Source organism: Charadrius vociferus, unplaced genomic scaffold (genome assembly GCF_000708025.1).
Source record: "Charadrius vociferus isolate BGI_N301 unplaced genomic scaffold, ASM70802v2 scaffold125, whole genome shotgun sequence".
Classification (NCBI taxonomy): Eukaryota; Metazoa; Chordata; class Aves; order Charadriiformes; family Charadriidae; genus Charadrius; species Charadrius vociferus.
The window spans coordinates 1,803,819-1,827,004 of NW_009649036.1; the positions used below are offsets into that span (position 1 = coordinate 1,803,819).

At 42.9% G+C, this 23,186-nt stretch overlaps 1 protein-coding gene across 1 annotated transcript in view; it reads left to right on the forward strand.

The window, feature by feature from the left end:
- Positions 1 to 16,288, forward strand: part of PTPRB (protein tyrosine phosphatase, receptor type, B) — a 65,169-nt gene extending 48,881 nt beyond the window's left edge. Inside the window, exons 22-34 of the mRNA XM_009887830.1 lie at positions 667 to 773; positions 1,280 to 1,379; positions 5,807 to 5,890; positions 6,006 to 6,023; positions 6,129 to 6,210; positions 6,619 to 6,709; positions 7,922 to 7,998; positions 8,814 to 8,948; positions 10,056 to 10,178; positions 10,390 to 10,553; positions 11,798 to 11,933; positions 15,033 to 15,153; positions 16,218 to 16,288. Of these exons, the coding sequence (XP_009886132.1) occupies positions 667 to 773; positions 1,280 to 1,379; positions 5,807 to 5,890; positions 6,006 to 6,023; positions 6,129 to 6,210; positions 6,619 to 6,709; positions 7,922 to 7,998; positions 8,814 to 8,948; positions 10,056 to 10,178; positions 10,390 to 10,553; positions 11,798 to 11,933; positions 15,033 to 15,153; positions 16,218 to 16,240 (1,261 nt within the window). The 3' untranslated portion in view covers positions 16,241 to 16,288. The remainder of the gene's footprint in view (positions 1 to 666; positions 774 to 1,279; positions 1,380 to 5,806; positions 5,891 to 6,005; positions 6,024 to 6,128; positions 6,211 to 6,618; positions 6,710 to 7,921; positions 7,999 to 8,813; positions 8,949 to 10,055; positions 10,179 to 10,389; positions 10,554 to 11,797; positions 11,934 to 15,032; positions 15,154 to 16,217) is intronic.
- The last annotated feature ends 6,898 nt before the right edge of the window (positions 16,289 to 23,186 follow it).

Consider the following 23,186-nt stretch of genomic DNA (forward strand, 5'->3'; position numbering starts at 1 on the left):
TGTGGCCAGCAGGTCAAAGGAGGTGATTCTGCCCCTCTACTCCATCTCATGAGACCCCACCTGGAGTACTGCGTCCAGCTCTGGAGTCCCCAGCATAAGAAGGACATGGACCTGCTGGAGCGCATCCAGAGGAGAGCCACGAGGATGATCTGAGGGCTGGAGCACCTCTCCTATGAGGAGAGGCTGAGAGAGTTGGGGCTGTTCAGCCTGGAGAAGAGAAGGCTCCAGGGAGATCTTATTGCTGCCTTCCAGTACCTAAAGGGGGCCTACAGGAGAGCTGGGGAGGGACTTTTTGCTAGGGCATATACTGATAGAACGAAGGGGAATGGCTTTAAACTGGAAGAGGGCAGGTTTAGATTAAACATTAGGAAGAAATTTCTCACTTTGAGGGTGGTAAGGCACTGGAACAGGTTGCCCAGAGAAGTTGTTGAGGCCCCATCCCTGGAGGTGTTCAAGGCCAGGCTGGACATGGCCTTGGGCAACCTGGTCTAGTGGAAGGTATGCCTGCCTATGGCAGGGGGGTTGGAACTTGATGATCTCCAAGGTCCCTTCCAACCTAAACCGTTCTATGATTCTATGATCTCCAAGGGGCAAACAAGTTCTTACTTTTCTGCTGCTGGTTCTGTATATCTGATGAACTCTAACTATAACTACTGGGTTTTTTAGGATCAGCATACGGGCTTTTACCCAGCTCTTCAGTGAAGACCCGAAGGAACTCCCTAAACCACTCTTTGCAGACACCTTCTTCTCTTTACCAATCACTACAGAGGCAGGTTAGTTTCAGGCTTGTTTTTCAATGACTGTAGCATGTGATTATATATTGTGCCTCAGAACACTTTTGGGATCTAGAACTATTTGCAAGGAGTGGAACAAAACCAGATTGTTGTGCATGTCCTGAAGGCTGCTCTGAAATGAGGCTGGGGCCATGGCTTAGTTTGAAAATTCAGAGGACTGCTTGATGGAGCTGCTGACAGTAAAGGGTAAATGCTCAGTGAAGCTATCACCAAGAAAAGTTCAAAGTGCAAGAGAACGAAACTCCCATATAATGGAGCTGTGCTTTCTTTTACTGTGGTTGGGAGTGAAAGATTTTGCGTAACGTTTGGAAAAAATAATGACAGAAAATCAAGACCAGGTTTTAGCTAAGTGTTTAAATGCCTTACATTTCCTTGTATTTAGTCATTTTCTTTAGCTGATAATAACATATCTGCTGAACGTTATTGATTCTTTGATTCCTCATATCTTTTCCTCAAGATATATAAATACACTGTTTTGTTTCCAGAGCCTCTGTTTGGAGTTATTGAAGGTGTGAGTGCTGGCTTGTTTCTGATTGTGATGTTAGTGGCGGTTACTGCTTTATTTGTCTGCAGACAAAAAGTTAGGTAAGTTGAGACCCTTTGTCAGTTTCTGTTACTGAAGTCAGGTCAAATTATGTTCATTTAAGCAATACAATATTTAAAGTGTAACTGTAAAATTGGAGGAATGCACTGAACTATTCAACAGGTAAAATCTATGTCCCCCAACATCTGTACACACTAAGTATAGAACTAATGACTTACATGTTAAGAGATCTATATATTCTTGATCCAAATACATACTGATGTTAGTATTATGTTATAGAAGATCCTTGTAACTTTTAGTTTTCAGTAGGAGTCTGAATATCTCTGAAAAACTGGTTTATCATTCAAACTGAATGTCTTTTGTCAAAAAATAAAATGTTTCAAATTGATTTCATCTGTATTGTAGATGGGAAGCTCTTGAAACTGTTCACTTAGACTTTATCATTTCAGTTCAAAAATCTTAAGGTGTGATGTTACCTCGGTGTCCAAAAGATTAGTTCAAATTTTATTTCTCCTTTTCTTTATTATAATTGTATATTTCACATTATAGATGGATCTTAAATAGTGAAATTTAAATGTTTTTAAAAATTGAAATACTTTGCTCAACTTTGAAAAAAGCTTTATCCATTTAAACCATTTTGCATGACTGAAAGAGAAAATACAGAAAATTCAACATTTACATTATATGGGAAACTAAAAACTTGAAATTCAGTTCTTTTACTGATACAAGATTGGGTTTGTTTTGTTTTGAATTTGCTTTTCAGATGCCAGAATTTCACAGGGAAAAAAAAAAACTGTTTTCTGGGTAGTCGTAGCTTTTAGCAAGAATGGATCTGTGTGCAGTCGCAGAACCATGATCTCATTGCAATTACTGAGACGTGATGGGATGGCTCACATGATTGGAACACTGTCATGGAGGGCTATGTTCTTTTTAGGAAGGATAGGCCGGCGAGGCAAGGCGGTGGAGTTGCTCTTTATGTGAGGGAGCAACTGGAATGTATCGAGCTCTCCCTGGGAACAGATGATGAGCAAGTTGAGAGCTTGTGGGTAAGGATCAAGGGGCAGGGTAATATGAGAGACACTGTTGTGGGTGTCTATTACAGGCCACCTGATCAGGATGGGGAAGTTGATGAGGCCTTCTACAGACAGGTGAGAATCGCCTCACAATCACAGGCCTTGATTCTCATGGGGGACTTCAACTACCCTGATATCTGCTGGGAAGGCCACACAGCCTGTACACAGCATGTACAGTCCAGGAGGTTCCTCCAGTGCATTGATGACAACTTTTTGACTCAGGTGGTGGAGGAGCCTACAAGGAGAGGTGCTTTACTGGACCTGATACTCACAAACAAAGAGGGACTGGTGGAGGATGTAAAGGTTGGGGGCAGACTGGGCTGCAGCGATCATGAGAAGATAGAGTTCAGGATTAAGTGTAGAATAGACAAAATGACAAGTAGAGTTGAAACCCTAAACTTCAGGAGGGCTAAATTTGATCGTTTCAAAGAATTGCTTGGGCAAATCCCATGGGAAAGGGCTCTAGAGGGTAAGGGGGCTCTAGAGAGCTGGCTGCTATTTAAGCGTCACCTCCTCCAAGCTCAGGATCAGTGCATCCCAAAGAGAAAGAAATCAGGCAAGGGGAGAAGGAGACCTGCTTGGCTGAGCAGGGACCTTCTGAAAAGGCTCAGGTGGAAGAAGGGAGTTTACAATAGGTGGAAGAAGGGGCTGACTGCTTGGGAGGAATACAAGAATGCTGTCAGGGTATGCAGGGAGGAAACAAGGAAAGCCAAGGCAGCCTTGGAATTGAACCTGGCGAGGGATGTCAAGGCCAACAGGAAGGGTTTCTTTAAGTATATAGGAGACAAAAGGAAAACTAGGGAAAATGTGGGCCCGTTGTTGAATGAGACAGGTGCTGTGGTGACGGATGATGCAGAGAAGGCGGAGTTGCTAAATGCCTTCTTTGCTTCTGTCTTCACTGTTCGGGCCAGTCCTTGTGAGACCCCGACTTTGCAGGTAACAGAGAAAGTCTGGGGGAAACAAGACTATCCCTTGGTTGACAAGGAGCACGTTAAAGATCAGTTAGATAAATTGGATATACATAAATCCATGGGGCCTGATGGGATGCACCCTCGGGTGCTGAGGGAGCTGGGGGAAGTCATTGCTGGGCCTCTCTCCATTATCTTTGAAAGGTCCTGGAGGACAGGTGAGGTGCCTGAGGACTGGAGGATAGCCAATGTCACTCCAGTCTTCAAAAAGGGCAGGAAGGATGACCCGGGAAACTACAGGCCGGTCAGCCTCACCTCCATCCCTGGGAAGATGATGGAGCAGCTTGTTCTGGGAGTCATCTCAAAGCACCTGGATGAAAAGAAGATTATCAGAAGTAGTCAACATGGATTCACCAAGGGGAAGTCATGTCTGACTAATCTGATAGCCTTCTATGACAAAGTAACTAGATGGGTGGATGAGGGGAGGGCAGTGGATGTTGTCTACCTTGACTTTGGCAAGGCTTTCGACACTGTCTCCCACATCATCCTCACAGGAAAGCTTAGGAAGTGTGGCTTAGATGAATGGACGGTGAGGTGGATTGAGAACTGGCTCACAGATAGAGCTCAGAGGGTTGTGGTTAGTGGCGCAGAGTCTAGTTGGAGGTTAGTAACAAGTGGTGTCCCTCAGGGGTCAGTACTGGGCCCAGTTTTGTTCAACATATTCATCAATGATCTGGATGAAGGGATAGAGTGTACCATCAGCAAGTTTGCTGATGACACAAAACTGGGAGGAGTGGCTGACACGCCAGAAGGCTGTGCTGCCTTACAGCGTGACCTCGCCAGGCTGGAGAGTTGGGCAGAAAGAAACCTTATGAAGTTCAACAAGGGTAAGTGTAGGGTACTGCACCTGGGGAGGAATAACCCCATGCACCAGTACAGGTTGGGGGCTGACCTCCTGGAGAGCAGCTCTGTGGAGAGGGACCTGGGAGTCCTGGTGGACAACAGGATGACCATGAGCCAGCAATGTGCCCTGGCGGCCAAGAAGGCGAATGGCATCCTGGGGTGCATCAAGAAGAGTGTGGCCAGCAGGTCGAGGGAGGTCATCCTCCCCCTCTACTCTGCCCTGGTGAGACCGCATCTGGAGTACTGTGTCCAGTTCTGGGCTCCCCAGTTCAAGAAAGACAGGGAACTGCTGGAGAGGGTCCAGCAAAGGGCAACAAAGATGATTAGGGGACTGGAGCACCTTTCTTATGAGGAAAGGCTGAGGGACTTGGGTCTCTTTAGTCTAGAGAAAAGAAGATTGAGGGGGGATCTTATTAATACATACAAATACTTAATGGGAGGTTGCCAGGGGGATGGGAGCAGTCTTTTTTCAGTGGCGCCCAGTGATAGGACGAGGGGTAATGGGCATAAACTTGAACATAGGAAATTCCATCTTAACATGAGAAGGAACTTCTTTACTTTGAGGGTAGTGGAGCACTGAAACAGGCTGCCCAGAGAGGTGGTGGAGTCTCCAACTCTGGAGACATTCAAAACCCGCCTGGACACTGTCCTGTGCAACGTGCTGTAGGTGACCCTGCTCTGGCAGGAGGGTTGGACTAGATGATCTCCAGAGGTCCCTTCCAACCCTAACCATTCTGTGATTCTGTGATTCTGTGATTTACCCTTTTGCAAAGCTATTCTTAGGCTCTATGAACAAATTCAGTGTATTCCTCTATATGCCATCCAAAGAAAGAGCCATAAATCATTAGCAATAGTAATTAAAGTCTGCTTTTGCATGTAGAGACTTGTGCACACCTAACCGTCTCAGCACACAGTGACATGTAGAGTATGAATGGAGTGCAGGTTGATGTGTTTTCCACCTTGCACATCTCATTACGTTTCGTTAGTGTAGATGAACTTCAGATAGAGTGCGATTTCTTGTTGTGAGTTATATAGCCAGCAGGACTGCAAGTACTGGTGTGGTTTTCCCTTGTCATATGTAAAGAGAAAGTGTTCTCTAAGGGAGATGTATTGAAGGAGGAGATGGCAGTGGAAGTATGAAAGGCAATGCTAACCATATGGAGTCAGTACCACTTCTGCAGCTTTCCCAAAGCCCGCTGTGGTGCTGCCACTTACTCCTGCTATGAACCTGGGCATCTCCTAGACACCTGGTCTGCAGAGCCTGAAAATCTACCTACATGTTCCTCTCTGCATGTAGAGAATCAACCAATTTAACATAGGACACTCTCCTTAATGATAGGCTGGGTTGTGAGTGTTTCAGAGCAAGAAAAAAGTCTTATTGCCTGTGCACATGCATACACTCTGCATAACTGTCGCCAAACTAAAATACAAGAAAACTCTATGCCACAACTAAGAGCAGCGTCACATAACCAGAGCCACAAATCAAAACAGACTTTCTTAAATTCCTTTTCTCCAGCTTAACAATGTAAGTTATGTTATTGGCAGAACATAATGGTAAAAAGAATACCTTCCTTTTTATTTCAGCAATGGCCACGAAAGACCTACAGCAAGGCTGAGCATTCGCAGGGACAGGCCACTCTCAGTCCATCTGAACTTGGGGCAAAAAGGGTAAAAGCAAAAGTTTTATTTCTAAGAGCAGCATTTTAACATGGCATCATGGATGAAGTCATGTCCAGTCACTCACTGATGAAGTGTTTCTTTTTCTTTTTGAAATAATTTCTAGGAACCGGAAAACTTCCAGGTAAAAAGAAAAAATTAATACCTAAAAAAGCTTCTTGATAACCAACTGGATAAATTATGACTGTGATTCATCCTGTGATTTTCTTCCTCCTGTTGACTATTTTAGTCCGATCAAAGTCAGTCATTTTGAAGCACACTTCACCAAACTTCAAGCAGACTCCAACTACCTCCTGTCCAAGGAATATGAGGTGGGATCCTAATCTAGGCAAAGGACTTGCTTTATGAAGGGGCGGGCTGGCTGAATCGATGGGTTAATGCATTAGAAAGGCCTGGATCTGTTTGTCTTATTCACACAAATCCAGATAAGGTTGAGAGTCTCACCTGAACACTTGTCCTAATGCGGAAAGCAGCTCTTCATTTGGCATAGCACCTTCTGGTTGGCAGCCTCTGCCTGATACCTGTCTGCCTGAGGCACCCGCCAGCCATGTGCCTGCTTTAAACCAGTATGATTAGCAATTTAATTTCAGTTTTTTCCTGTAAAAAAAATCCATTCTGTCCATGGCCTTTGAGAGCTGATAAGCACTGCATCCCCCTGTGTTGTCACATCCTTTAATTTTTTTCACCTTACATTTTATTCCTACTTTTTTTTTTTGCAGGACTTAAAAGATGTGGGTCGAAACCAGACATGTGACATAGCACTTCTGCCAGAGAACAGAGGGAAAAATCGATACAATAATATATTGCCCTGTGAGTTGTAGGTTTGGTTGTGTAATATTACATCACAACAGCTATTTTTCACTTTTTTTCAGCAAGCCTAGTGGAAAAGAGAGTGCAGCCAATCCCTTCCCTCCTTCCTGTCAGAGATGAAATACTTCTGCCAGCTCAGGTTCTGGTGCCTGGAGGCAGATGATGTATGGCCCTGAATGGTTTCACACAGACCAGTAATTTCATTTCACTCCAGAGATGTAATGACTAGCATTCAGTCTGGAGAGAAAAAACTCCAGCTATTATGGGCATTCAGTCACTGCTGATAAGGATAGTAGAAGTAACAGTAGGGTTGTTTACATACAACATGTCATCCATTCAGTGCTTTTTGACAACCTTGCCTAATCTTACTTCTTCAGAGGACACAGCAAACCTACTGTACAATGTAGCACTAGTGTGGTTCTGCATGGTAAGACACATGTGTGAGCTTAGCCGTGTTCTCCTAAGGCAAGACCTGTCATTGAGGGTTTCCCCCTTTAATCTCCTGTCTGTCAGTTTTGGAGGTAACACACGCTGTGCATCGAGGAGGAACACCACACAACTTGCTGCTTCGCATGCTGCCCTGCTGCTGGATGTGGTATGTGCTTGGAGCGCAACCTCACAGCATCTCCTGGGTTCTGCCTGCCGTGCTGGGCTGGGGAGCATGCCCACAACGTTCAAGAAACAATGCTTGACTGAGATCCAACATGGCATTATCTCACAAATCAGTGACCTGGTGGTTTAGGCACTCTGTACCTCTGTATAGTACTGGAGATGCCATTGGTCCCAGGGAAGACAGTTGTCCACTCACACATGTTAGCTCGGGAGCTGTGCCGACCACTGAAGCACTACCGCTCTTTCAATGGCAGCACTGGGCACTGCTCTCCAGTACAGCACACTGCTGTCAGGATCAAAGGAGGGTGCTGTTGTGGCCCTTTTGTTGCCATAACAAATCCTATGCAACTCAGCAGAGGAATTTTTGGATATTCATTGCTTCCGTCTCATCCATCCATCTCCTAGTCTTTGGAACACTCCGCAGCACTTGTGGATGAAAGAGGCAGTACAAATATAAATAGTTATTCCTCTAAATTAGTCCTCCATATAAAATCCTTGTAATAATGCTGCCAGTCCTTTCACAAATGCATTCCTGTAAATGGGAGAGGGATTGAGAATCAAGACCTAGCCATAAGCCTTTTGTAATCAATTTCTTCCTAGATGATACATCAAGAGTGAAGCTTTCCAATGTGGATGATGACCCTTGCTCAGACTACATTAATGCAAGCTACATACCAGTAAGTGACTGAAGGATAGTATTTTACAGTTCTTCCTCCAGTGGTAATTTGTCCTTCATCTAAAACTGAATACAAAGCTGGATGCTTAAGACTCCCCTCCCCCTTCATTTATTCACTTGAGCTAAAAGTGTGAGAACTCATTTTGTGGGTGTGCTGAAAGGCTGTGTCTGACTGCCATTAAGTTAACTGTGAGTGATTTAGCCAGCACTTAAGGACACTTTCTTGGATTGCTATAGTTATGTAAGATAGCAAGTCTAATTGTCTAAGGACACATTTTTAAAGGTCACTGATTTTATACAGTGTCCACAACAACTGTAACTATCACTGCAGGTGGCATCCTCATTGTGGAGCTGTAGCTCATCCTGACAGTGTTGGCACCTTGCAGGATGGTGAAACTGGCTGTGATTACAATAATACCCTTTGCCAGAGAGTTGTGACTGATAATAGCAGTGGCTTTAGCAATCCAGATTTCAAGCCAGAACTCAGCTAATTTATTAAAAACAGTAAATAAAACAAAAACCCCTAGTAGATCCAAAACTGCTTGAGACTGTGCTGAACAAAATAGAACAAAGAAAAGCTTTGACTGCCACAAAAGGAACAGTTTTTAGATACACTGCTGCAGTCTCTTCCTTCTCTCTGCTCCAGCCAGCCTTCTGCTTCCAGGTCCGAGGCAACAATTTAGTTCTCAAAGCTATTGTCCCAGCAAGGGCGTTGTTGCTGCAGAGCCCTGGATGCAACCCCATGGCTTGTACAGTTGCTAGAAGATCTTTTTTTTCTGCCTTTATGGAAACTAATGGAGTTCTCTTTACTTGCAGGGCAATAATTTCCGCAGGGAATATATAGCGACTCAGGGCCCTTTGCCTGGTACCAAAGATGAGTTCTGGAAGATGGCATGGGAACAGAATGTTCACAATATTGTCATGGTAACCCAGTGTGTTGAGAAGGGCAGGGTAAGCAGTGACTCTTCTTTATTATTAATGACTGTTTTAACATCTATTAAAAGTTTACGCTTACTATTTGCATCACACTAATGCCAAAGGCCCCAGTCAAGGAGTAGTACAGTAAGAGATAGGGAGTATATAATCTAAAGACTGGAGACAGATTAAGGCTGTGAAATGAGAATGCAGTGACCATCCCAAGATCATGCAGCACGTCAAGGCCAGAGTTAGGAACAGAGCTCAGTGCTTCTGGTCTCTAATCCAGCACTTTGCTCACTATTACTAATGTAGTCCCTTAAGCATGCAGAAGACAATCACCAGCAAAAAATGCCTGTTTATTACATCCAGTCCAATCAACTGCTACATTAAATATAAGCTCTAGAGAGCAAATGTTGATCAATAAATACATGGAATTGTCTCTGATGCATAAGCCGTGATATAGTAACCAAAGAGACCACTCACGCACCTAACAGTCTTACTGAGTGCAAGTGTAGATAGGTTATTTAGCTGTGTCAGCAATCCATCTCCCCAAGTATGACCACATCCTGCACCCTTTGTAAGACAGGGACTAGATCTGTAAGAAGATTAAACCAACTTGAAGTAGTGATCATCTAATGGCATATATGGGGATATTTCCTTTCAGTTTACCGTTTTTTCTTGAGGAGATGGCAAAAGCAGATGCAGGACAGGCAGCCACCTGTCTCTTCCTGCACCTCGCTGGCTCTGAGTGGGACCCTGCTGTCACGTCTCAGCAAGAGGTGGGAAAGTGGGCACTGGAGGCCTAGCTGTCATCCAAGGAGAGCTCTGAGAAGAGTTGGTGCAGAAAGTGTTGTGTCATCCAGAAGAGGGCATCAGTGAAGTGCTTCCCGTTTCCCCCATCACAAACATCTGCAATGAGAACTTCTACTTCCCAGCCCCATCCTAGCCCGTTCCCATCCTAAGCCCTGTTTGTTGAGCTGACATGGCAGCAGGTGGCATCTCTCTCTGAATTCAACTGCTGCTGTTCTTCCTCCATCCTCAGGCACAGGAGGTCTGAAGTCTGCTTCTGCCAGTGCTGGATAGAGGCGTTGTTTACAGCTGTTACTGGCACTAAATCTGTCTTTTTCTGTGTCCCTGCAGGTGAAGTGTGATCACTACTGGCCCCTTGACCAGGATTCCTTGTACTATGGAGACCTGATCGTTGAGATGCTGTCTGAATCAGTGCTCCCAGAATGGACAATACGAGAGTTTAAAATCTGCAGTGTATGTTTGTGTTCATCTTTTTTTTTTTTAATTAATTTGCTTAAAAACAACTGCAAGGCTAAAGTAGGAAGGTTTCTTCTGCTGTAGCACAGTTGCATCATGCCCAGCTCATCTCTGGTGGCAGCTGTAGCATTTGCTCTGAAGGTGCATGCTGTGTGTGTCTCCTCCTCTCTCGTCTGTTCTGATGACCCATATTTTTGTATCCTGACAGGAAGAGCAGCTTGACTCAACGAGGCTCATTCGTCACTTCCACTACACTGTCTGGCCAGATCATGGTGTGCCAGAGACCACCCAGTCCCTGATCCAGTTCGTCAGAACTGTAAGGGATTATATCAACAGGACCCCAGACACAGGACCAACTGTTGTGCACTGCAGGTATGTGGTCAGTGGCACAGAGCCTTTGTGCATACCCTTGGGAAGATCCCAAATATTTATCCCTGTTAGGCCAGGGGCAGCCACAGAACCTGAGAGATAGCTGACGGTCTTAAGTCTCAGGATACATCAGAGCAGCATTCCCAAGGCACATGCACTTGCTCACAATCTCATCCTGGAGATGCCCCGAAAATGATTCTCAGGGAACCACAGTGTCTCTGTGGGACCACTGGACAGCACTAAAGGTGTCAGCAGCTGCCACTGTTCATGTGTTTTTGCATTCTTAAATTGCTTGTGTGCTGCTGTTGCAGCCCAACATCTGAATCGGCAAGAGGTGTTCTGAAAAGGTAAGATATGTAGCCAGATTCACTCCTGGGTATATGGATGTTGAGATTAGCTGGCAGATCCATCCTTCCCCTAGTTCTGACTGATACTCCTTGTGGTTACTGCCTTCTCATGCTCTTCTGCTGTTGTGCCATCTCTGGCAGCCATAGGGCTGCAGATTTTCCTCTGCTCCGTGATCCACCTCTACACATGTAAAAAGGCAAAACTGGACTGCCTAATCTGTGATCTACTCTCCAGCTGCAGCAGGCTGTAGGGTTACAGAATGAGAGAGAGAGTGCAGTGTGGTGCAGTGCCTATCTTCTGATAAAGCCATATGCTCACTCACTGGTACTACCTGAATGTAGTATCTGACCCCTCCATCCATTATATTGGCTGAGGCTGTATCTTACATGACACTACCCGTGTATTCCTGTACATCATGTGCTGCAACACATTAGATGTCTACTGTATCACTGGCAGGTCAACTTTCCTCTTCCTGGCTTCCTGCCTCCAAACCCCACCTCCCAGCATTTCAGCTACTGGGAACTCTGGGATACTTTGCCTTACTCTGCCCTTCCACGAGGTACAAGTCAACTGATCGTTTAGAATCAAGCCTACTGGTTCATCCTTTGAGAGAAGAAGTTTAGAAGTTACAGTCAGGTGCAATCTGTCACCTGAGTTAATCTGACTGAATTAATTCAAAGCAGAAAGCAGTATGGGCAGCAGCAGAGATACCTCTGCTATCGCTATCCTTTCCTCCTTCCTAAACAAATTCCTCTATAAGGTGTTTGAAGTCCCAGAGGTGCCATTTAAACAATGAGCTTCTCACCCTACACATCTGAACTTTACAAACCTATCACATGAAGGTAGCGAATGCTTTGATCCATCTCCTTTTAAATCTTTTGGGTTGTTTTCTTTTCCAGTGCTGGTGTTGGCAGGACAGGCACATTCATTGCACTGGATCGAATTCTGCAGCAGCTGGATTCAAAGGACACTGTCGACATTTATGCAGCAGTGCATGACCTAAGGCTTCACCGGGTTCACATGGTTCAGACAGAGGTAAGTTTTGGATAGCCTACAACACAGCAACACCAGCTGTAGTATAAATTAATTAGTCTCTCGTCTTAAAGGCTCTCAAAGCACTTCATGGTTACTCCACTGTGAAATACTACTTAGGTGTCTTTTAGCTCTGTGAGAATTTCTAGTTCAGGATTGCTTCCATTGGGTCTCATACAGCAGGTTCAAACCATAACAGGTGGTAGCTATGCTTCCTATAGATTTCTTCTTTTGACACTGGCACACAATCACCCCAGCAGTGTTACGCAGTAGATGCTTAAGAGCACATTGTTCTGTTAATGAAGTGTCCAGTAAGTGAGCTTTGAGCAGAGATAGGTCCTTCAGGGATGGGCTTGGAAGACAAGCCTGAACCAGACAGATAGGTCAACATAATAGGGAAAAGGAATGGAGGGCATAGAAAATGAGATGTACATAATTTTAAAACTGTAGGCACTGTGACCTTGTGGCTTTGCAGTTCATTTTTTATTGAGCTGCTCTGTCCATTTTCATTAATGGTATTGGAAAGTTGATCAGCATTCTCCTAACATAGTATGCAAAAGCAAGTACATTTATTCTCAAAGTGCAGAAAACGTACGTGTTTGGGATTTCTTTCTGTGCTTTTAAAACTGCAAGAAAATCACTTTATACTAATAGCAGCTAAACACTTAGGAGCTGATTTAATAAAGGCGAGTTGTGGAGGCAGTCTTTACATTTTCCCTGTGAACTGTTAATAGAGGAATCAGAACAGGTTTGATGGGTCTGCCTGTAGCTTGATACTAATGGAGCTCTTTGTTGCAATTTGGAAATGAAAATATTAGTGACTGAGTTTCCTGAAAGATGTAAAAGTTACACATGGGTATACAGAGAGGCTTAACTGGGAATCCAAAGAGAGATTTCCTGGAACTGTCTTAATCACAGAAGACCTCCTCTTGGAGGGGAGACAGATCCATCTCACCTTCTACATTCCCATCAGCTGTAGTCAGCAAAGCCAGACAGGCTTCTCAGGGGGGTGGCTCTTTTTCCTTAATTGGAGGCAATTGCCTCAAGTCTAAATTTGACACCAGGCTCATAGACAACTAAAGTTGTGTGATACAAAGCATGCTTTTGGCATGAGCTTGACAGGACATCTAAGTCAAAAGGCAGCCAGACGCAAGTGAAATATCTACAGCAACAGTGAGAAGCACCCCACTGTGCCACTACCAGCGCTACACACACTTCTGCCCCAAACCAGCAGTGGCTCAAGTCTTACCCAGATCCCTCTGGTAGCCAGTCCTGCCCCTGGCAGCGTTCTCAAGCAGCATCCCAGAGACAGGTTGACAGAAAGCTTTTGCAGCTCACACATACTCGCCCCACTTGAGCTGTAACATGCTTGTAGACTGACCATGTAGCTGTGTCAGTGCAGAGCTGCTGAGATGCTGTTCTCAGCAAGTCTTATTAATCTGAACTGTCAGTTGCATCTGCATATGGTTTCTGATTTGGAACTGTCTTCCATTAAAGTAGCTTGGAGCACAAGCACTATAATCTCTCATCCTCCTGCAAGAAAATGAAGTAAATTTATCCTAGAGGTTTATGATGATTCAAAGTTTTCAATGAGCCATGAATTATGAAGTGATTTTTACACACCTTTTAAGAAAAAGTAAAGGAGGTGGGTAGAGGGGGAAGAAAAGATCTGCTCCACAAACTCCATTTGATGTGTGTGAGGACCCTAGTTCCTGGTATTATCGTTCTTCTCTTGGCTTCCACAATCTGTTTGTAGGCTGAGATAAAGGCTAGGTCCCCATCTGTTGATGTGGTGGAAGCCAAATCCCACTGGGGAGCGCAGGCCAGCAGATAGGACTGTTTGCAATGACGTGCTCCAGCCAAAGGTCACAGCACCATCCTGCTCGACATTATGCAGTCACAGTAAAACAGCAGCAACAAAACACTGCCCCTGCTTCAGGCTCGGCTGAAAGCTGTTTAGGACAAGAGGCTGCAGCTGGATACATAAAGGGGAGTAACAGGAAACTCTGTCCATCAGCTCATAAGGCAGTGGGCTCAGCAGAGCAGCTGTAACACGGACCGAGAAACTTTCCACCATTTCAGTGGTCTCTGCCAAAGGGAGTCTCCATGCCTTGGCCAGCTTTCCACCAAATTGGTGGGTGGGGTGCAGGATTTCTCTGTGTACATGTGACAGAGAGACATATGCCATATGTGCATAACTGCAGGCATCCTCACTTTCCCAGAGCCAGAGCACTGAGAAAAATGCACTAGACTGATAGCTCTGGTGAAAAACGAGTAGAAGATGAGTGGGGAGAAAATGCGTATACTTAGTAGAGAAATTATGTCTTTGAGATAAAGTAATATTAAAAAGGTACACCTTGATATATAAAGATGCTCGGCCTAATTTTCAGGTACCATGCTACACTAATCAAAAAATGTTGACTCATGTCATTAACCACAAAGAGTAGCAAAGCATGGGGATTTAACAGTCTGTTCTATCAAGGTAGTTTTATAAATAGTCAATAACATGCTGACCCTCCCTACTTAGATTGTGAATGTCATCTTAGCTCCCTTCTATGAAAGGCACGCTTCAGAAAAGACAGTCTGTCATTTGCCACGTAGTCAGAAGCAATAAATGCTGCTTTTGCCAGAAAATTTGGGCTCGTTCAAGTGCTATGAAATATTTATATACTGTGATAAAATTCTGTGGAAAATATTTCTTTTCAGAACAAAAAAATGAGGAAATTGTGTCTTCTGTGTGCTTCCCTGTACATATTAATTCTTTTAGACGAACTTTATACCAAAGCATTCAGAAGCAGTAGCTATCCAACACAGCGTCATGTCAAATTATGCCTTACAGTTGATAGAGCTTTCACTCGTGGCATTATCCGTCAAAACATATTATGTTCATTTATGTTTTACTGGTAGCATTTCTAAAAACAAGTGATCACAAAAGTTTACTATATTACTAGTGTGAAAAGGAGATTAATTCTAGAAGTATGTTTTCATTTTTAACACCACCCTTGATTTTGTGTGAGGGAGTCAGCCTGTAATGATTTTTTGCAATACAGAAAATTAAATTACAAAATTTCCCAGAGTGACTTAAAAAAAATTCTTTTGCAGTGTCAATATGTGTATCTACATCAATGTGTGAGAGATGTGTTAAGAGCCAGAAAACTTCGCAGTGAACAAGAAAATCCCTTGTTTCCAATATATGAAAATGTGAATCCAGAGTATCACAGAGGTAAGTGCAAGTTTATCAAATTGTAAAATGTTTCAAATGTAATAGCTCATTGACAATGTAATTGAGGGGGAAAATTGTGCTATTCCTTGCCATCAATATTTGTTCTCTTCCCAGACCTTCATTTCTTCACTCCTCTGCTCTTGTCACTCTTGCAATTGCATCTTTTTTTCCTCCATAAGCAGTCATTATAACATCTCTTACTGCTCCTACCTTACCTTCGTGCTCTCACTGTCTTCACATTTCGTGATTCCTGTGCTGCTGGGGAAACTGAACCCCTTCCCTATCATGATATTGGCTTCTTCCTTTACCTCCCTCACCAATGTTTACACTATCCACTTCTAAGCGCACTGAGGCCACTGGCTGGGCTCACTGGGCTCTTCCGTCATTCATGGAGTTCGATTTCTGTTCTGAATCACCCTCATTTATTGTTGACCGTATAGGCGGCCTTAGGAGACTTCCCATCTGCCTTGACTGGATAATGTAGGTGTCCAAGGCTGTGCTATTTCTTTCTCCCCCAACTCTCCATCCTTGTAGGCTCTTTTTCCTAGCCTATATCCGGTCCCTTGGCCATAAGAATTGCAGGAGTAGCAAACCTGGCACTAGCACTGCCCTTCACCTCCTGTTCTCATGGCCGGAGGACCAGTCTGGAGAGGCTGTTAGCAAAGGTGCCCTGTGTGTCGTGGTAGAGCTGATTCCTAATAGCTGTAGAAGTTCTGAGTCAGCCAGCAGGATCTCAGTAGCTCCTCAGATTTGGACATTAGGAATTGAGATATATGATGAGAGATCAAAATAATTTTCTTGATCTAGCCCGTAGAAATCCGAGTTGTGTCTGATAGGTAGAGCAGACTTGGAGGAGGCCAAGAACAGAAATAAACAGAGTTCCACAAGGTGGGAATATTAGCAAAAGCAGAGGTGAGATCTGTTTTTTAGCTGTCACATCAGTTGTCAGCCAGCGCTGTTGCCACACAACCACCTTTCAGAGCACTGTGGTCGGCTGGCAGAGTTGAATATGAAGCCACCTGGGTTGTTTTATTTTTTCTAATCTCAGTTTTCCTTGCTTTCAGATGCTGTTTATTCAAGGCACTAAGAATGTTACAGACAACTGCTTTTGTGACCACATTTGTTAACTAGGGGTTTTGTTTGGGTTTTTAATGTATGTATTTCATGCACTAGAAAGGTACCAGACCTTTCTATTGAGACTGTGTATAATTTATTGGTCTGGTGATTTTTAAAAAAGATATATAATTTAAGTGTAATAGATATTAATGTATATAATTGTATTTTGGCATTATGTAAATATGTATTTTTTCTATATTGTTTATATTAATATTAAGCTTCAGATAATACTATTTTTTTCTTATCACAATTTTTATGAACTGTTCTACATAAACTATTTTAAATTGTATGGCTAACAGGACTGCTGCGTTCAGGGCAGGTTATGTATTGGCATGTAACACACAGGAAAAATCCTATAAGGATAACCTCATTTTTTTTAACTAGTTCAGTGTTTGTGAGATGAAATAAGCTACTATTAAGCGAGGGAACAGTAGTCCTGTATAGGAATTACAATGCTACTTTACACTTTAAACTTACTGCTTGTTATCTGATGAAAATGGCTATAATCCATAACACAATGACATACCTTTTACAGAACTCATTAACAGCCAAGCAAAACAGGGTCCACCTCACTAGAAGCAACTGTTTCAGCCTAATGTGACGTAGTAGAAAAATATCAAACACATGCTGCAGTGAAGTCTAGCAGACCTTTCCTCTGTCTACACACGTTGAGGGGAGACAGGTCGCATCCTGATTTCTTTGCACTGGTTTAAGAGAGCAGAATCAGACCACAGCCTGTGTCTGTGCATTTTCACTTGTGTGCAATTATAATGAGAAAGGTGTTCATGGAAATGCCTCCGATATTCAGGTTAACAGACCTGTAAGGATGTGAAGTCTGGCAGCTTCCATAGCTTATTAAAAACAATGCTGTACCATTACAGCTAAAAAAAATAGAGAGATGATAAACATATGGAAATAAAGACATATAAAGTTTACACAACTGGCTTCGGCCTTAAGCTGCTAGCAGCGTAGCTGCCTTGGCCTCAGTGTTGAACTCCTTCGAATGCCACTTGCCTTTCACAAAGGGAAAGCGTGGCCCCAGCATGTCCGCATAGCAAGACTACTCCATTTAGATGTTGCCTGATGTCACCACCACAAAGGCAGTTGGAATAGAAAAAGGCTCATCAGTAAACCAGAGGATGTAAGCTGGCAGGGCTGTCCTAATCATCAGATGACTCAAAAGCATTTAGTGATTAGCAAGAAGTACAATCGAAGAGCACTCACCAGGTATCCTGCCCAGCCAAGCGGATTAGGCACATCCTCTCTTCTCTGCAAAGAGGCTTCTTATTCAAGAGATTGATTTGAACACTCTGTTCAGCTATTCTTTGTCTTTATAAAATGCTCTTCGGACAAATAGAGAAGAGGCAGTACACAGTTCTTCTCCATCACAAAAAGAAGAGCTTGATAGTTCTCCTTTTATCTATCTACCCATACTTTACTGAGAGACAACTTAGCCTGCTGCTGAAAGCAAGTACCGAAATTCTACTTTTATTTTGAAGAGAAATAAATACTTCTGAATGCCTCTAGAGAACCAGCCAATACACCTAAGTGCCTAAGTGAAGAACTGCTGTGGCCCTGGGCCAAAACTACTGTGATTTCACCATGACTTATTGGAGCTGGACTCTCCTTGTAGTAGGAACACCTGCCTGGTGATGGCTGAAGAAACCTGCAAGGCAACTCTGACATACTTTTCTTAAATCATTCCAAAGCTGAACGATGAAAATGGCTATAACCCATAACACAATGACATACCTTTTACAGAACTCATTAACAGCCAAGCAAAACAGGGTCCACCTCACTAGAAGCAACTGTTTCAGCCTAATGTGACGTAGTAGAAAAATATCAAACACATGCTGCAGTGAAGTCTAGCAGACCTTTCCTCTGTCTACACACGTTGAGGGGAGACAGGTCGCATCCTGATTTCTTTGCACTGGTTTAAGAGAGCAGAATCAGACCACAGCCTGTGTCTGTGCATTTTCACTTGTGTGCAATTATAATGAGAAAGGTGTTCATGGAAATGCCTCCGATATTCAGGTTAACAGACCTGTAAGGATGTGAAGTCTGGCAGCTTCCATAGCTCATTAAAAACAATGCTGTACCATTACAGCTAAAAAAATAGAGATGATAAACATATGGAAATAAAGACATATAAAGTTTACACAACTGGCTTCGGCCTTAAGCTGCTAGCAGCGTAGCTGCCTTGGCCTCAGTGTTGAACTCCTTCGAATGCCACTTGCCTTTCACAAAGGGAAAGCGTGGCCCCAGCATGTCCGCATAGCAAGACTACTCCATTTAGATGTTGCCTGATGTCACCACCACAAAGGCAGTTGGAATAGAAAAAGGCTCATCAGTAAACCAGAGGATGTAAGCTGGCAGGGCTGTCCTAATCATCAGATGACTCAAAAGCATTTAGTGATTAGCAAGAAGTACAATCGAAGAGCACTCACCAGGTATCCTGCCCAGCCAAGCGGATTAGGCACATCCTCTCTTCTCTGCAAAGAGGCTTCTTATTCAAGAGATTGATTTGAACACTCTGTTCAGCTATTCTTTGTCTTTATAAAATGCTCTTCGGACAAATAGAGAAGAGGCAGTACACAGTTCTTCTCCATCACAAAAAGAAGAGCTTGATAGTTCTCCTTTTATCTATCTACCCATACTTTACTGAGAGACAACTTAGCCTGCTGCTGAAAGCAAGTACCGAAATTCTACTTTTATTTTGAAGAGAAATAAATACTTCTGAATGCCTCTAGAGAACCAGCCAATACACCTAAGTGCCTAAGTGAGGAACTGCTGTGGCCCTGGGCCAAAACTACTGTGATTTCACCATGACTTATTGGAGCTGGACTCTCCTTGTAGTAGGAACACCTGCCTGGTGATGGCTGAAGAAACCTGCAAGGCAACTCTGACATACTTTTCTTAAATCATTCCAAAGCTGAACCAGCAGGACTATGCACAGCCGTGTCACCGTGGTTTTCCCAGAGAAAAGGAAACAGCCTGATAGTCCCTCTTCGTTCTTACTCTGTCTGGAGTCTTATCCTTTCTTGACCAAATATCCTTGTGTGCCTCAAAAGTCACCCTTCATATCAGCTTTCACAGGTGCTCAGAACGCGTAAGTTTGGTTGACCTTTTAGGTCTCTCTGTATGAAAATACTGTTCTTTCCTCTTGTACATCCTCTTTGGCCCCACACGAACCTCAAGATTCACCACCCTTAGTGGGATCTGAAGAAGAAGGGAACTAACATTATAGTGGAAGCCATTTTCACGAGTGAAATCTAAGCAAAACCACAAATAGATGTGCACATTAGGCCCGTTTTTTCTCTGTTTCCTTTGCTAGATAGACTCTAGGTTAGCAAGCAAGGACAAACAAGCATGGCAGCTTTCGATCGATCATTGACCCTGCTAATAACAGTTGAACTTAGGGCATCATGAAAATTGCTGTTGTGTTACGTGTGCTGCATTTAGTCCTTTCTTTTTGCAGTGGTAGCTGAGGAATGAAGATCACCATGTTAGTTACCAGCAGTACAATTACACTGTGAAGATGTACCATATGTGCCCTATAAATTATCTCACGCTATATATCACTGTGTCATTTTTTTATGCTGAGGGAAATGGAACTTGCTCAATAATATATGATCTGAGGGCAAAAGTCTGATTGTATACTGTGTATGCAAGTTGTTCATCATTTTCAGAAAGACACACATCGTTCTGCTCTTTATTTTAACATTGTTGCTCAGCTCCCTCCTGTGCACCTACAGAGTTCACAAATCTGCACCCAAAATGATGATGTCATAGCAGACAGCTATTTTCATCTTTTCTCTCAGCTAATAATGACCACAGTTCATAAGCCTCGTCCTCCTCATCACTTAATAACATGACAGATGACCTTAAACGCTCTGGCACAATGCTCTTGAGCAGCTTTACATCTCTGCCTAGCTGAGTCACGTGTGAGACTGTGCACACACATTATCGCTCTGGTTCTGCTTTCTAGCCAATTCTGGTCATGTGAAACCGGTGTAAATCCACTGAAAATAACTAAAAAGTATCTATGTAGCATTTTGTTAATATAAGACACCTACTTATCAGTATAATTAATTATATTTACTGTGCCTCTAAGCTGAATAACAGGACTGATGGGAAATTGTTATTGTAACGAGAATGGACTTGAAGGAGCCTGTGTACTGAACAAAGAGAGCTCGTAAGGAAAAAGACATCCTTCGCTGAAGAGGATGTTTCTCTTTTGAATGTCCATGAACGATGTTCAGAATTCCCTTCCTGATATTTCCCAATAATAATGTTATAAAGCAAGGCTAGTGTTGTTGCTGATCCATAAGCTAAGATTTGCACACTTGGAGCCCAGTCCTGTGAATCTCTGCATTGTCCACAAAGCTACCTGAGTACTTCTCACGAAAGTCAACTGGAATGCTTGCCTGAAGAATACCATTCCACTTCTGAAGCACTTGCAGGGTTGGGCTTTTAGATTAATTCAAATTTTTGTATTGAAAGTTATTTAATAATGAAAAAATTGTAATAAATGTTTTTTTAATCTGTGCAATACAATTACAAGATCCACTACCAATTGTAAAAAAAGAAAAGAAAAAAAAAGATTTTGCATAGCTGGAGTTGATAAATGATATTTTTTGTTACTAATGGAACACAAAAGTGGGTGAGAGAAATAGGCATACTGTGAAGATGTCATAAAAGTGCAACTTTATACATTTTTCTCTGCTGCTATGGTTATTTATACAGCTTATATACGTGCCTAGAATTGCCAGAAATATTATTTTATGCCATGATATACTATGAATTTCCTTTCAGTTGTAGAACAGAGAAAAGAAAAATGTGTGAGCTTTAAGTTTATATTATGTATTGTATACGGTTATTTACGCTTTGACTTTGAAAGCAAAAAGTTAAATACTAGACAGATAGGAGTACATGAGCACTTAGCCGTGCTCCTCAGCCTGGGAGTTAATATATGGGCTAGAGGGATGAGAACAATAACCACCTAATCACTATATTAGCATCTCCTCCCAGGGCCAAAGATCGGAGAAACGCATCTGACATTCAGAGATGCAGCCTACTGCAACCACAGCTTCGCCACCAAGCAGTGGCATGGCAGGTGCTTACATTTTATTCAGATTTCTTTCAGTACTTCAGACATGCAGTTTGTGTGAATAGAACGCAATATAAAATGACGACGACTCCCCTGGTGGCCCTGTCACAGACATTCAGGCTGTGGAGCTGTGAGCTCTGGGACCTGTAGTCCCAGGAGGCTGCAACTTTGAATAGAAGATGAGTGTGTCCCCCCGTATGTAAGCACCTCACTGTGGACCCCATGTCCTCGGCTGTCCCTCTCCGGCTCACCAAGTCAAACTCCTGACCTGTTGGTAGCACCGCTATGGCCAAAGCGATCTGGTCCGTTATCAGTGACCTCGCAGATCAGCAGCTAGTTCAGACTGGGATTTGGTTTTTAAGACTGGCAGGAAATACTGGAGACTAGGGACTAGCTAAATTTAGCAAATACTGTGGAATTTGGGCACATACGGTGTCAATGATGCTGGTAGATCTATATGCATAATAATTTTGTTGTTTCTTTGTTTATTTGAAAGCTAAAGAAATACTATAAGTAACATCAAGTAGCTAAATATATATTGCTCTACAGCAGGGCAGTATCTTGCAGTGAAAAAACCCACAATTTTGAAATGTGGCTAGTCATAAATTCTTTGCCAGTGCCTGGAGTAAAGTGTCTGAAAAACATCTTCAGTACATATTCCATTTTTATATGCTATATAATTACTTATATTTGTGTTCCTAACAAACACTGGGTGAACACAGAATTGTGCCACTATTGTCAAATTAATTTATGCATTTGTTAAGTATATTTTTATATTTTTAGCTACAGTCAACAAATCAAATATATTTGAGTGTATTTTACACATTTTTATAAATAGTTCATGAATAAAACATTCATTTAAAAAAAAAACAGGTCCTCGTCTTCTGTTTGACTTTGCATTATGGATTTTGTTGTCCTGCTGCTCAGGGAAAAGGTCATAAGTGAGTTTGATTTCAAGTGAGACTGTCTTCAGAGAACATTAAATTCATCAGAAGCCTCAGCCTGTTGGGGGAAAGGGGGCTCTGCTGTTGCCCGCTGGCCGGATTAGTGCCCATGCGGAAAGATACTGTTGTTCCCTTCGCCTCCCCAGTTCTCTGCCCTCCTCCTTTAATAAACCAAATACTGTCTGGGTTATGCACTGTGTATTTGAAACAACAGTGCATCTTGAACTTGAGTGGCTGTGATTTTAGAAACATTTTGCCAGGCAGTTGGACCAATTAACACCGCACTGGAGCTCCCTCACTGCCTACCACCCAAGGATCTGAACTGTGCTTTTTAACAAATATATTTCTTCCCCTCCCGCTCTCCACAATGCTTAAAACCCATTAGCATTCTTGTGAGTTCAGGGTGCTTGGCAGTAGCGTACTTATTGCCAATGCTCTGTCTCTCAATTATTCCTTATTTGTCATCAGTAGTTTTTAGGACAAGTTAATTTCGTTTATTTAAAAGAATGATTTATTACCTTATATTTTGTACTGTGAGCTGTTTGCTGAGGGTATGTGTACTGAAGGCTGAGGGATTTGTTAGATTTTCTCCTTGTGATAGAAGAGCTTACCTCTGAGCCGTACTCTGTCCTGAAGCCAACGCAGATACAGAAGAGCAGTAATAAAGATAATATACAGTACATATCTCTACAGTTAATATCTCTACACAGGAGAAACATGGCCAGCATTGCAGACAAGAAGACATACAAATGTTTTCACCAGGTACAGCAAAGAAACTGAAACAGAGGTTCTCTTCTAGTTTAGCAAGAACATGGTGGTTGGTTCGTGTTAAAATATTACCAGAATCAAGTTTTTAACCTTGT